Source organism: Heterocephalus glaber, unplaced genomic scaffold (genome assembly GCF_053883595.1).
Source record: "Heterocephalus glaber isolate CG9 unplaced genomic scaffold, H.glaber_assembly_v1.0 deba00001258, whole genome shotgun sequence".
Taxonomy (NCBI): Eukaryota; Metazoa; Chordata; class Mammalia; order Rodentia; family Bathyergidae; genus Heterocephalus; species Heterocephalus glaber.
In genome coordinates this window covers 273540-288188 of record NW_028258228.1, presented here as the reverse complement: position 1 = coordinate 288188, position 14649 = coordinate 273540, and the positions used below count along the sequence as shown (strand labels likewise).

The 14649-nt window shown below is 53.2% G+C and overlaps 1 protein-coding gene across 1 annotated transcript in view; it reads left to right on the top strand.

The window, feature by feature from the left end:
• Nucleotides 1-14649, top strand: part of Alox5 (arachidonate 5-lipoxygenase) — a 52211-nt gene that overhangs the window by 26763 nt on the left and 10799 nt on the right. Inside the window, exons 4-7 of the mRNA XM_004875205.3 lie at nt 4248-4370; nt 9968-10074; nt 11238-11410; nt 13622-13768. Coding sequence (XP_004875262.1) covers nt 4248-4370; nt 9968-10074; nt 11238-11410; nt 13622-13768 — 550 coding nt within the window. The remainder of the gene's footprint in view (nt 1-4247; nt 4371-9967; nt 10075-11237; nt 11411-13621; nt 13769-14649) is intronic.

The following is a 14649-nucleotide window of genomic DNA, read 5'->3' as shown; positions in this document are numbered from 1 at the left end:
TTAAATATTAGCAAAACATTTAATAGACACTTCTCCAGAGAACATGTATGAATGGCCAATAAGTATATCAGCCATCAGGAATGTCCAAATCAAAACCACGAGCTACCACTTCATACCCACAAGGATGGCTGGCGTCAAGACAGGTATTATCAGGGCTACCAAGGGTGTGGGCTGATGGGAGCCCTGATACCACCATGGGTACCAGGATGTGAAACAATGCCACTACCTGGGGAAACATGTCAGTGGCTCCTCAAAATCCTGAATTGAGTTACTGTGTGGCCTGACAGTTCTACTCCTAGGTATCTACCCAAAAGTAATGAAACCAAGCCTGGGGGTGTAGCTCCATGGTCCAACACTTGCCAAGCATACGTGAAGCCCAGCACTGACAAAAAATAAACAAAAAAATTTTTAAAAATCATAAAACTGTATGCCTGCACCAAAAACTGGTAAGCACGTATGTATAGCAGCACTATCCATGATTGTCAAAAAGTGGAAACAACCTAATTTCCATTAATTAGTGAACAGATAAAACATGGTATATCTATACAATGAAATGTTATTGGCATTAAAAAAAATGAACCATGAGTGCATGCTAAGTCGAGAATGAAACTCAAGGACACTGTGCTGAATGAGTCATGTCCAAAAGAGCATATATTGTATGATTCTGTCTACATGAAATGTGCAGAGTACACAAACCCTAGAGAGATCAGTGGGTTAGTGGTTACCTAAAACTGGATTCCAGGATGGGGATGGGGAGTGACCTTATGGGCAGGAGGTTTCTTTATGGGGTGCAAATATCCCAAAGGTAGATTGTGAGGAAGCAGGTGGCCCAGCCGTGCTCCGTTATGGGGACAGAGGATGCTGGCGTCCGTGTGTGGCCTCCCCGGTCCAAACCTGTATATGGTCTGCCTTGAAGCTTCTTTCATGTCACTTCCTGTGTTGATGTCATGTCCAGGGGTGTGCAACACACCACAGCTCTGCTGGGACTAGCAGCCAACTGGGATCATAAACCCAGCATCAGTAATGAATTAAACAGACAAAGTTTAAAAGGGAAGACACTTTACTATATTTGTGAGAAGGAAGAAGGGAAGACAGAGAGCTGCCCTGTGTGAGATGAAGGCAAGGGGTCCAGATGTGGATGCCTGTCAGCCTTCATCCTCAGCTTCCTTTCATCAGGTGATGAAGACTCTCCCAGGCGGATATCTGGAATTTATCACAACTTGATTGGTTCCCTGGGCTGTCTTAGGTAGATCCCAGGCCACAGGACCCAAACCTGGGCATCATCGCCTAGGTACGCATTCCTGGGTGGGCGTTGTTTGAATTTTTCCCACCTGTTTGCCCTTGTCAGGGCCTTATCTCTGAGATTTATAGCTTGGTCAGGAGGGGCCTCACAGACAAGTTTCCTTGGAGTTAGTGATTAAGTAGGGGGATGCATGTGTATCTACTGCAGCAATGTAGTGGCCCCAGAGGGGAAATACATGTATGTGTGTGTGTATATGTATATGTGTATATGTATATGTGTATATGTATATGTATAAGTGCGTAAGTGTGAACATATTTTTCTTTAATTTTCCTTTAAGTAGCCCCTCCCCCCATTGTATCCTTTGGACTTTATTGGAGATAAGGAGGGGCTACTAGGGTTTATGTAGTGGGCTTCCCCTGTGCTCTGCCTGTCTACCTCCTCTCTTGTCTTGTCAGTTAATTGTTAAATAATTTCCGTTATTTGCACCCGTGGGTCTTCTTACTTCATATCTGGAATTCACAAAACAAGTAATAGTACTAACAACAAACATCCCTCTCCAGTTTTTATTTCTATGCTGAATATCCTATTTGCTCTGTTTTATAACAAACGTACTTTACTATAAAATCTTGGCATTTCATGGTTCATTCTAATCTAAGCTTTGTTCCGCTGAACTTGTCCGTTAACGTGCATGGGCAGCATCACACCTGAGCCTATCCCCCCGATCACCTGATGCAAGAATATGATCTTAAAAACACCTCTAACATATCACACTGCCTTCCCATTTCCAATATGATCAGTGAGAGCTGCAGTAACAGTCTGACCATTTTTCTTTCTATCCAGGACTTAAATCAGGAAGCGGAAGTCTTGTTTAGCTCCAGGAGGTTTCTTTCTGTTTCTCTGGTGGCTTTGCTTTCAGGTCTCTCCCTCCACCTCCTTCAGGAGCTCTTGCTTTTCACATCTTCCATCTCCTGTATCTGGCTGCATGTGTCTGACTCACGGCTCTGTGTCTCGGTGGTCTTGTGTGTGTTGTGTTGCAGCCCTTCTATTTCCAGCCCCTGAGAGTTGCTCAAAACTTAAATGCAGAACAACTAAACTTTTGTCTCCAAGGAGACCGAGCAGGTCTCAGAGTGACTGTTCTCTTTCCCTTTCTCTGTTGAGATCTTAATTTATGATTTGTGTTTTGTGGTGGGAGGAAGTCTTTCTACATGGAAGTGCATGATTTACGCACCCAAGGACCCATCACATCTGTGGTGCAGAGGTGTGTGGCTCCCACCAGCCAACCTGTCAGGGGCTCGCAGGGCATTGAGGAAGGGCCGCGGCCATTTGGCCAACTGCTCTGTCCCTGTGTGGAAGCCCTGTCATCTCCTTGCCTCACATGGGCACTGTGGCATCACTGACCCTGGGGGCTGCACCTAAGAAGCTGGGAGGCAGTGGCAGTGACAGTTCCATCTGTGCAGGCCAAAGAGCTGACCTTGTTCCAAGCAAACTTCACCTAAAAAAACATGGATGTCACTGCAGGCACTTGTCCCCTTGCTGATACTGAGAAACTCCAACTCTAGTAAGCTCTTAAAACCATTAGCATGGTGGTGCACACCTGTAATCTCAGCATTCAGGAGGCTGAGGCAGAAGGATTGCTGTGATTTTGAGGCCAGCCTGGGATACATAGTGAGTTCAAAGCCAGCCTGGGCTAGAAAGTGAGACCTTGTCTCAAAAAAAAAAAAATTCATTAGTGCCCTTGAGCTGCCCAGTGGCCAAGAGGAGCTCTTTAGGAATGCTGACATTGCCATGCCTGGCAATGGTTAAGCCATGGACAGTTCCTGCAGTAATTGCCCAAGCTCCCAGAAGCCCTGGCCCTGCTTACATGTATATTGGAGATGCCTGGTCTACTCCCTAAGGAAACAGAAGGAACTGCTTTGCACACTTGTGTACATTGCTGTCCCTGCCAGTGTGCCGGCCTGGCCATTACACAAGCAGAGCAGCCAGTTTCTTAAAGTCTGAGCAAGCAGAGTGCCATAGCAAACCTCAGTGAGAAATGCACAGGGCTACACCCTCGGGAAGCACTCTAAATGCCCTTGTGCTGCATGACAGGACATGCTTCCCCAAATGCCTTGTCCCTGAGTGATCCTGTCCAGCTCCTGGTCAACTGTCATGATCCAGAGACTTGCTGGGGGCCAGGGACACCATGGAAAACAGCAGGGATCTCTCCAGGAGGAAAACCACAAGATCCAATTAAAAATATGCAAGACATAATGATTTAAAATCTTCCTCCTGAAGGAGAGGTTGAAAAGAAAGGAGAGGCAGGAATACAAGTGAAAAGTCTGAAACCTCGGGTAAATTTTGGCCTTCAACAAGCACAAGTTCTTTTCTTCTGCCTCAAGGAAATGAATGGTGTTTCTGTTTTGTTTCCATAGCTCAAGTTGGGTCAATAAGTGAACCAAAAGAAAAGTAAAATATGAGTGCTCAGTGCGGTGGGATTAGTTCCAAGGTCACCGGATGTAATCCCTGTTATTGGATTTAGGCTGTTTCAGTTGCATCTGTCTCTAATCCTGCTGTTGCTGGAAGGTCAAAGGGGACAATCCCTTGGCAGTCTGTGCCTGAGGGGGTCCTTGCCCATATCTGCTGCTGCCTACTGCCTGTAGGCGCTAGAGCTTCCTGACCACCACAGGCAGGAGACGCATGCAGCCCAGTAACACACACTACCAAGCTAATGTCCAGGCTGGGGTGACTTGGCAGGTGTCATATTCCTGACTCCTGGATGGGTACAGCGGGCTCTGCAGGGACAGGGCTCTTTGGGGTTGGATCCAACGAGGGAGGTTTCTGGGGCTTCCTTCTCCTTCCTTTCTGTACAGGTGACACTGTTTCCCTCACAGGGCCTTACTGGTGTAGAGTCGGCCTGTGACATGTTGACCATATCATGGGCACATCAATGACAGCACCGGCCACTTTCAGCTTCCGGGCTACTGCACAGCCCAGCTTTAACCAGGATTGCTTCTCTGCCTGCTAGGTGGATGGAGTGGAACCCAGGCTTCCCCTTGAGTATAGATGCAAAATGCCACAAAGATTTACCTCGAGACATCCAATTTGACAGCGAGAAAGGTGTGGACTTCGTCCTGAACTATTCCAAAGCGTAAGTTTCCAAGTGCTGCAGTGGCCATGGCAGGGGCAGCATCCCCTCCCATTGCCATGGTCCCTGGGCCTGGGTGGTGGCTGGCCTAGCAGCTCCTGCCAAGTTTTATCACCTTGGCCAAGGGTGGGTTCTCTGTCCCCAGCCACTAGCTGTGTCCACACAGTCAAGGCCAGGGGACTCCAACTCTGGGTATCTTTGGGGGAACACTCTGTCACCACCCACATGGCCACCCTTCTAGGGTGTGGGCTGTCACCAAGGTGACAGTGAAGTGCTGATGGATGCTAGGCTTCCCCATCCACCCATCACAGTGCCCCATGAGGTGGCATGGTCACCATCCACTCTGCAGTGAAGGAACTTGTGGAGGGCGGTCCAGCACCATCCACAAGGCACCTTGAGGAAGGTGGCAGATACTCAGCTCTGTGCTGCTGGATTTTTGCCCGAATCAGTCCTTAAAGAGGCCAGGCCTGAGAACCTGGGTCAAATATGGTCCACCCCAGGGTGGCAGGGCCACCTCAGGGGGAATCTACACACTTCAGAGGCTGACAAAGACCGTGGCATCCAGTGCTGTCTGGCCACACCCAAGGGTGCTGGGGACCCTCTCCCACTGGCATTCTCTCATTGGTGGGCCAGGAAGGCTTCACTGTCAAGGGCACCCTACCTGGCCTTGTCACTATCTGGGAAGACGCAGGCAGGCACCGCAGGGAAGGAAGAGCCTGGCCCCCCTCATAGGACCGCTGGGTTGTGACATTTCCTGGTGGCTCTAGGAGGGGCACTTCGTGTACTTCTCATCCACGTACAGACTAATAAGCTGGGCATCTGCTTTGAACGACATTTCAGCAGAGCTTCCTTCCTAGGCTGTAGGACTGCACTGGAAGGGACTGAGCCAGGAGAGGTGGCCAGGGTCCAGCTCACCCTGATGGACAGATGGCCTGGGGCAGGAGTAGAGCATCCTTGTCCTTATACTAGGGTCTGTGCTGTCCTGTGGGCCATGTCCTTGCATTCCACCAACTATGAACTGAGAGTCTTGAATAAGAAATGGCATCTGCGCTGAACAGTACTCAAGTTCTCCTCATCCTGGCACTAAGAACAACAGCTGTCACCTAAAATCAACAGGGATCAGGCATTAGGGGCATGGAGGTTGATTCAAAGATAGCTGGACATGCTTAGGTCTGGTGCAGATTCTGAGTGATTTTACAAGCTGTGTGGCCTCTGTGGAAGGTGCAGGTGCTGAGGAGAGGAGACAGCAGCCGTGAAGGGCAGCTGAGAAAGGCTAGGCTGGGCAGCAGTGAGGGACAACGCCCAGTCCCCATGGAGGAGGGAGCGGGCACTGAGGCAAACCTGAGTCAGGGGACTCTTGGCACTGAAGGTAGCCATGAGCTCTTGAACATTTTAAAAACAGTCCCCTCTGTCTTAGTCACTTTCTTGTCCCTGGGACACAATTCCCAACACTCACAGCTTAAGGAGGAGTTTATGCCTCCTGGTTTTAGTTCATAGTTGGCTGGCTCCAAGGCAGGAAGGCAGGATGGAAGGGTCTGGGTGGAGAAGAGCTGGTTGAAGCATGGTGGCCAGGAAGCAGAGAGAAGGGAGGAGCCAGAGAGGGGGCTGGACCTTTCCAGGCCACACCCCCATGACCACCTCTTCTGCCCCTTAATCTAATCACCTGCCACAAGCCTCACCTCTGAGTGCACCAGGCCTTGGTGGGACATCCAGATATTAACCATAGCACCCTCCTTCTGCTAGTGATGCCCACAAAGCGTATTTCTTTGTCTCTGCCCTGTTTACTGACACTGAACTCTATTATTAAATCAGAGACGTGGCCATTGGAAACATCAATTTGTTGAGAAAATATTGGCGGAGAAGTCTCACCTTCAAGTTAAAGGAACCTAGAAAATGTCAATTTGACTTACTAAAATAGCATTTTTGTTGTTGTTTATTTTAAAAAATGGGTCATGTAAGGCCAGAGATTTAGCTCAGTGGTTCCAGTGCCTGCCTCGAAAGCACAAGGTCCTGAGTTCGATGCCCAGTATCAAAAAAAAAAAAAAATGGGTCATGTAGCTGGGCATGGTGGCACATGTCTATAATCCCAGCATTTGGGAGGCTGAGGCAGGAGGATCGCCCCTAGTTGAAGGCCAGCCTGGGCCATATACTGAGACCCTGTCTCAAAAAAAATGGGTCACATAATAAGACTGTTAATACAGAGTATAAAGTGATGTTTTCCTAAAAACGGTTTTTTCAGTGGTCACACCACAGTCACACTGATGTGGCAAACATTGTGTGTCTTCTGCAGTGGGGCAAACTACAGTAGCCTCTGTTACCATGCAGAGTGCGTTCCAGGCTCCCTGGTACTGAAACTGCAGACAGCACTGAACTCTGCTCCCACAAACCCACCTTCAAGCGTCCCTTGTCACTTAGAGGAAGCCCTTCACAGCTTTTCCTGGGATCTCTGAGGCGCCTGCAGCATCCTCTTGCATCTGGGGCCATTATGAGATCAAGCCAGGCTTCCTCACATATGCACTGCAAAAGTGGACAGCCCATCCCATCCTCAGGACGGCACTAGTGACAGGTAACCAGTGCCCAGCACATGGGTGGGTCCCGGGTGGGTGCAGATGTATAGATATGAAGCTCCAAGGAGAAGGCACTGGGGCCATGAGATCCTTGTCAGTGCAGGACCAAGGTGAGGCCTTCGTAAGGCCATATGGCCAAGGATCCAAGGCACAAAGCACAAGGAGGCACAGAGGCCAGCATGTGCAGGGACAGGCGGAACCATGGAGGCCGGCACTTGAGGTTTTCAGGAAAGGACATGACAGTGCTCAGATGCCTCTCCTGAGAGGCCAGGGCTCCATGCTAACCAGGGCCCTTTGACTGTGGCCACCCTGGGCACTGGTTCCGTGAAGGCAGAGAAGGGATCTTCAGGCGAAGAACTGGGTTGGGGGGAAAAGGAGAAGAAATGTGAGGAGGCCCAGAGGAACGGGGCATTGGGATTTCACGCGCGGGAAGTGAGAATGTGGTCGGAGTCACTCTGTTGACTCCAGTGCTTTGTGGAGATCAGGCTGGCCCGGTGGCCAGCACCACACTTCTGGTCCACTTAATAAATGGGGTGACAGCACTGCAAGGATCAGGACTGGGCCTGAGGCCCCGTGCTGGGATGATGGCCCAGGGCACTCATCTGTGCCCGCCGGGCCTGTCCATGCAGGGTCTGTGGCCAGACCCTGTGTGCATGGCAGGAGATGGGAACTCTGAGATTCCAGACCCCACTCTGCAGGGCTGATTGCCCATACACCCAAGCCAGGCTCTGCACTCCTGGGCAGCTGGGCATGTGCCTTGCTGTGGTCAGCAAGCGCCCTCCCCCGGTGCAAAACTGAAAATCGTGGCTGAGGTCACTGTGGAGCCCTTCCCTGTTGCACCCCTGCTCTGGGCAGCTTGGCTTCCGGCCACTTCTGGGAAATGAGCTTTTCCTCCGGCCATCTGCTGCACAGAAAGGGGCCAAGCCCTGCTCCATGAGCTCTGTCATCACCCCAAAGTCAGAGCCTCGAAATGGGAAAGGAGAAGTGGGAGAGGGAGCACGGCAGGGGGAAATAAATGTTCGGCCACGCCAGCATCCACCCAGGCTCCACAGGAAAAGGCTGTGGAATAGGCATCAGGTGCCTGCCTGCTTTGTTGTTACCTGGCCAGGCTGTCACCTGGCTATGACATTCCCTGGCTGTGCCCCTTGAACCAGCCACGTGTGCTGTCCAAGCTGAAGCTGCCTCTTTTGTGCAAATGCAAATCTTTGAAGTCCTGAGTATTCCGCTTGCCCATACATATGCAGAAGTATTTTGCCTCCAGATGCCAGGCAAATACTCTCCTCCCAACCCCACTTCTTCCTGGCTCTGTGCCTTCCCCTGAGGATGGCCAAACTCCACCCACTTCAGTGCCAACCTCTGCCTTGTGTCAGAGGGCCCAGCTGGGGAGGCTGTGACTCACTCCAGCTCCCCACAAGTTACTGGGGTGGGCACCCTGGCACAGGACCTCATTTCCAGGCACCATGTGGTGCTGGGCCCTCCTCAAGCCCCAGCAGGATCTCAGGGGTCTGGAAGGCCTCTCCTCCCACAAAAATAAGTCCTTTCCACCCAACAGGGACACCAGAGACCACAGAGGTCTGACTCCTCTTGCTGCACGGGGATTCTGCCCAGGATGCCCAGCTCACAAGGGATCTGGTCCAGGAAGGAGGTGGCCAGGTGGAAACAGGGCTAGGCTGGGTCATTACATTCTTGGGTTGCTTATGAGGCCTCCCTGCCTGCTTGGCTGGCAGGACAGTCACAGGTGGGAATGTGCCACAAGGGCAGGTTAAAGTGATGCAAGCACCAGAGGTAGAGAGAATAGTCAGTCACTTTCCTATCACTGAGACCCAATAGTAGACTTAAGGGAGAAGAGGTTTAATTTGGCTCACAGTGTCCAGGGATTCAGTCCAGAGCCAGCTGGCTCCACAGCAGGAACATCATGGAGGAAGGGCATGGTGGAGGAAAGCCTCTCACTCCATGGCAGCCAGGAAATAGAGCAGGGAACAGTGCCAGAGAGCAAATGGGCAGGGACCAGACACGGACCCCCAGGCCACAGCTCTGCGACCCACCCAGACACACCCAGGAATGTGCTCCATCAGCCCTGTGGGTGGCTCCTAGGCCACCAAGCCTCCTCAACTCCACACCCAACACTTCCTAGAACCATACTCAGTGCCCAAATAAGCCCACACACTACAGCTCTCCTGCATACAGCCTGCCTTGCTGGCTGCCTCAAACACACCATAGGGCATCTCCCCGGGACACCAGAATTGATGTGTCTGACCCCTCTGTCCTGTCAGCCAGGTCCACTCTGGACGGAGTCCCCGACCTCAGACTCTGCAGAGAGCCCCTGGACTCCCCCCCGGCACAACCATGTGCCTGTGTATCTCCTGTCCTCCTTCCTCTCTGCTGTGCATGCCAGAGAGAGACTGAGGCAGGGTGCATCCCAGTGAGGCCTGGACAGGACTGCCCAGCCTCTGTTCTGCCCACACCAGGAATGTGTAGGAGGCCAAGGAAGGCCCTCCCCCTCCACCTTTCCTGGCCTCATTTCCCACGGGATCACACAGGCCACACGTCTCACCTGGTACCTGCGGCCTGTGTGTGACCTTGGCGAGTTCCTGCTGGGCCATCCTGCGTGACGAAGGTTTGCGCTCATGTTCCGCCCAGCACCAGGCCCAGAGCCAGGCCCAGGCAGGAAGTGAGTGACCTGCACACTCCTGAGGCCAGGCCCTGGGTAGCAGCTGCATGGGGCAGCAGACTGCGCTTTGGGTGTTCACGCAGAACTGACTGCTGAACGGCAGCAGACACCTGGGGATGGGTGGCGCCAGAGCTGACTCAGTGGACCGGTGAGTGCAGGCGGCGACAGGATGCACTGGGGATGCAGGCTGGGGTGAGTGAGGGTGAGGGCAGATTCTCGGCTCTAGGCTCTTCTTGGGGCACCTGCTGGCCTCTTCACAGGCAAGGGTCATGTGGCTGTGGGTGCATCCTGGCCGCACAAAGCCACCTGCCTGGGAAATGGGGGGCATAGCACCTTATGAGTACCACCCTGTCTTTCTGCAGGATGGAGAACCTATTCATCAACCGGTTCATGCACATGTTCCAGTCCTCCTGGCATGACTTTGCTGACTTTGAGAAGATCTTCGTCAAGATCAGCAACACCATTTCCGGTGAGTGTGCATGGGGCTCCAGGGTTTGGGGACAGGGCAGGGGGGAAATTTCCCTGTCCTGGATTTGCCAGGAGACTGGCATGGGTGCTCCACACACCACAACTCAGGAGTTTGCACACGCAGCCACCCAACCCCAGCCCTGCGTCCCAGGCCACCCTCCTCACGGTGGCCACCCTCGCACCCAGAGACCCCAGTGAGACATTCCATCTCTAGCACCCATGACCTCTTTCATCATCACAAGCCTCAAAAACAACAGAACTTTTTCTTTACACAAATCAGCCATTGGTGATACTCGTGATCCAAGTCAAGGTGAGACTCACCTTGTATGGAAATGCTTGTTTTTAAAGTTGGGGACTTCAGACCTGAATGTTTATCTTACTTTCTTGTCACTGAGACACAATACCTGACACCCACAACTCTAAGGAGGAGAGGTTTATTTTGGTTCATGGTTTGTAGAGGTTTCAGTCTATAGGCAGCTGGCTCAAAGGCAGGGTGGCATGGCCAAGTGGCATGGCAGAGGAGAAACAGCTCATGGCATTCAGGAAGCAGAGAGAGGTCAAGGCAGGAGGAAGACAGACCCTTCTAGGCCACACCCCCAGTGACCCACCTCCTCCACCAAGCTTCCCCTCCCAAGGTCACATTTAGCTATAGACTCGCCAGGGAACTACTCCACCAATGAGTGTCAGCCCTCATGATCCAGTCACCTTCCAAAAGCCCCACCTATGAGGCTTTGGGGAATATCCAGATAGAAACCCTAACAGTGTGCTTGGTAGAGCATGGCATCATGGTGGGCAGTGGTGGCATGGGAAGGACACACAGCCACGGGAATTAAGGAAGGAGGTGTAGGGAGCACAGCAAAGAGCCTTGGGTGATGCCTTTCCAGTGCACCCTCCTCCCGCATGCTGAGAGAAGGAGCTGAGATTTGAGAGGGGTGGGTGCCCTGGAGTCTGGAGCTGCTAAGGGCCAGTAAGGGAGAACAGGTAGCAGCAGGACCTGATGGGTGGTCCCCACAGCAGTTGGGGATGGCAGGTGCAGCCTGTGTCCAGCTAGCCCTCTGGTGCTCAGGAGAGGGGGCCCTCAGAGTCTCTGCTTTGGGGCAGTATCAGGAGGGCTGTGGCCCTGGTGCCCTCTGCTTGAGCTCAGTAGCCCGGCCTCCTCCCTAGAGCGAGTCATGCAGCACTGGCAGGAGGACCTCATGTTCGGCTACCAGTTCCTGAATGGCTGCAACCCTGTGCTCATCCAGCGCTGCACACAGCTGCCCCCGAAGCTCCCAGTGACCACAGACATGGTGGAGTGCAGCCTGGAGCGGCAGCTCACCTTGGAGCAAGAGATCCAGGTAGGGCCTGCTGGTGGGTCGGAAAAGCCACCTTCTGCAGCCAGCTGGTCCCCAGGCATCACCTTCAGGCCTGGCTAGCTGGCCACCCATGTGAGATCGTGAGATTGGCAGCCTCCTCCTTTTCCTGGTAGCAGTGCTGATAAGGATCCTGGGCATGGGGGGGGGGCATCCTGGGCCTCATAAATCAAGATCTGAAGGGCTGTTCTCCATCATACTTACATCTGGCAACTTGATGCCACAATTTTCAATATCAATGTCCACGATTACAAGGGCTGCCCCTGGCTAGGGGCAGATGGTGGGTCAGGCATGTGACAGGTGCTTTGCACATACTGTTTTCAAATTGCTACCTGTGAGGAAACCAGAGAAAGAAGCAGGCTTCATGCAAGAACATGAGTGGAAATGACTGAATTTAAACCCTCTAATGAGAAATGCTGGTGTCACTCCTGCCCCAGCCTTCCCCAGCCTTTTCCAGCCCCGCACTTCCTAGGCAGCTGGAGCTGATTCAGACCTAGTCCTCCCAAATCTGGTGGGACCCAGTGTCAGGTACCTTCTACCCTGGGGACTGATGGTCCCAACATCAGCCCTCTGTATCTCCCCACTGCCTATCCTGGCTATCCATGCTGGACCCAGCTTGGCAGGGTCTCTTGCCACACAGCTTCCCCCCCACACACACACACACACGGCAGTATTCCTCTGCAGATTTAGTTGCTGAATACAGTAAGCTTGAGTCATAGCTGTAGGTTTCAAACTTTAGGGAATAACAGAGCCTTAAAAGCCAGAGCATCAGGGTCTTGAAAGGGCCTGGCAGCCATCTGTGCCTTCAGCCACCAAGAACAGGCCCCTCCTGGGCCCCAGACAGGCACAGCCTCACCCTGGGGGGCACTTCCAGAGGAGGTGGGTTGGAGAACATCTTCCCTTTGAGCTGCCCCCTTGTGGTCCCCATGCTCAGCTGTGGTTAGGATCTGGGCAATAATCCAGGAATCTACCAGCCACAGGGACTGTTCCTGGCACACACACTGACCCTCTCTCCACTGTCCCCTCTTCCCTACCAGGCACAATGCTTAATTCCCAGTCATTCCTGCCATCTCTCTTTGGTGGCCCCATGGCAATCTGTGGCCTGCTAAAACTCCTAAAACCTGTTTTATCTCTACCTGTGCTGGTTCTTTTTGGAACACAAGTAGAGAACTTCCTGGTTTTTTGACACATGATAATTGTAAGTATTCCTATCGGTGGTTTTTATTCCAAGGTACAGCTCTTCAAGATTGCTGTATACAGTTTATATTAGGTTCTTTGGTTTTGAGTCACAAAATTGAAATGTCTGGCTTAACCCAAGAAATGCCTTGGTCCAGGCAGCAGTGAAAGTGGGCACAGCTAGATCAAAGTGCAGGCGAAAACTGGCCTTCTGTCTCCACTGCTCTGCCCCTGGGGGATTGTCCTGAAGGGGCTGCTCCCTGGGGGTAACAGTGACACCAGCTTCAGACTCAGCTTCCCCTAGTTTTGCAAACACCACCCACTCCCAGAAAGGAAGGCTCTGTTGCCCACCGCCCCAGCAGATGTCTCTGCCCCATCCTCCTGGCTAGCAGGAGTCCTGAGCTAGATCCCCACCGCAGCCAGGACCCTAGAGTGGGGATCACTGGCCAGAGGCTCCAGGGCTGCCTGGTCGGGGTCAGTGCCGGTGTCCAGCAAAGTGATGGGGTGGCTCAGGACAAGGGGCACGCCCGGCCCGGCCTTGCTCCTGGCTGGGTCCGGAGTGCCCTGCAGGCCTGACCACGATGGGGGCAGCTGCAGGCTGGATGGCGCCGCACCTTCCTCCCACGGAGGACTGAAGCGCCTCACGCCACGTTCACGCGCGACACCCCCCTCGAGAGGAGGAGGGCAGAGGTGCACAGGCTTAGGCTAAAGTGAAGGTGACGGTGACGTCCCAACCCCGCCCCCGCCGCCCCCCCACGTCGCAGACCCTCGGCGCCCCCTGCCGGACCCCACGTCAGCCCCAGGTTAGGGTGCGGCCACCCCTAGAGGGTGCGTTGGCGGCCGGAGGACTTCACAACAAGGAACTCTGTCACAGCCTCCGACAGGCCTGGTCCGCCCGCAGCGAGGATCGCCCCGCTATGACCTTGTGACTCTGAGCTCCTGTGGTGAACGAGGAGGGGGGCTCTACCAAAGGGCAGCAGCAGTCCATGGGCAGTGACCTGGCCTGTCTGCCTCCCGCAGCAGGGCAACATCTTCATCGTGGACTATGAGCTGCTGGACGGCATCGATGCCAACAAAACAGATCCCTGCACGCACCAGTTCCTGGCGGCGCCCATCTGCCTGCTGTACAAGAACCTGGCCAACAAGATCGTGCCTATAGCCATCCAGGTAGGTGGCGACGGGCTTTGGGACTCTGTCTCCCCAGACAGGAGGAGGGGGCCGGGGAAAGAGGTGGGAAGAGCTCTGCCCTTGCGCAGTGTCCCACTCACCGGCCAGAGGACTCGGGTCCCAGAATCCCAGAGCCCAAGGTAGCAGGAGAGCCTTCCCTGGCACATCTGGCCCCCACCCAGCACATCTGGTACCTAGCACCGGCCCAGGAGCACAGACTGTCATCAGAAGGAAGCCTGAGCCTCAGAAACTGAGCAAAGGGGAAGGGCCAGCAACAGGTGACAGTGGGAAGTCTCTAGCCTCCTGCTGGCACCTGGACCATGGGCCACCACAGGGGCCTCTGGAGTTTCTTTCCTGCCCTGAAAATGGAAGGCATGCAAATACCAAGCCCTGTGCAGATGAAAGTCAGAGGGCACTAAATCCAAAATCTGGTTCTTCAAAATTCTGGGAAAAGGATCTCAAGAGGCTGCAGGGAAAAGAGAGAAAGCGAGGGCTGGAGGGCAAGCCCAGTGCCGCGCTCCTCCTGTGCACACATGAGGCCCTGGGTTCCACCTCCAGCACCAGAGCTGTGCACAGCGGAGAATAAGAAGGAAGACAGTAAAAGGAATAATTGTGTTCAGATATCTTAAACAGAAAGAGTAACTGTGAGGCAACAAAATTAGATAAGCTAGAAGAAACAGATTTTTTTTTAAGCTAGGATAATGTAAATTAGAAGAAACTGTGGAAAACAGGGCAGTTTCCATACCAGCAGTTGGAAAGTTGATGAAACTCTAGACTGCATCCCTGGTGCAGTGAGCGCAGGCTTAGCTGACCTTCAGGCAGTGCGTGTTCCCAGAGCCCTCAAAGGCTCATCAGCCGCCAACTTCATCCCATCTGTAATG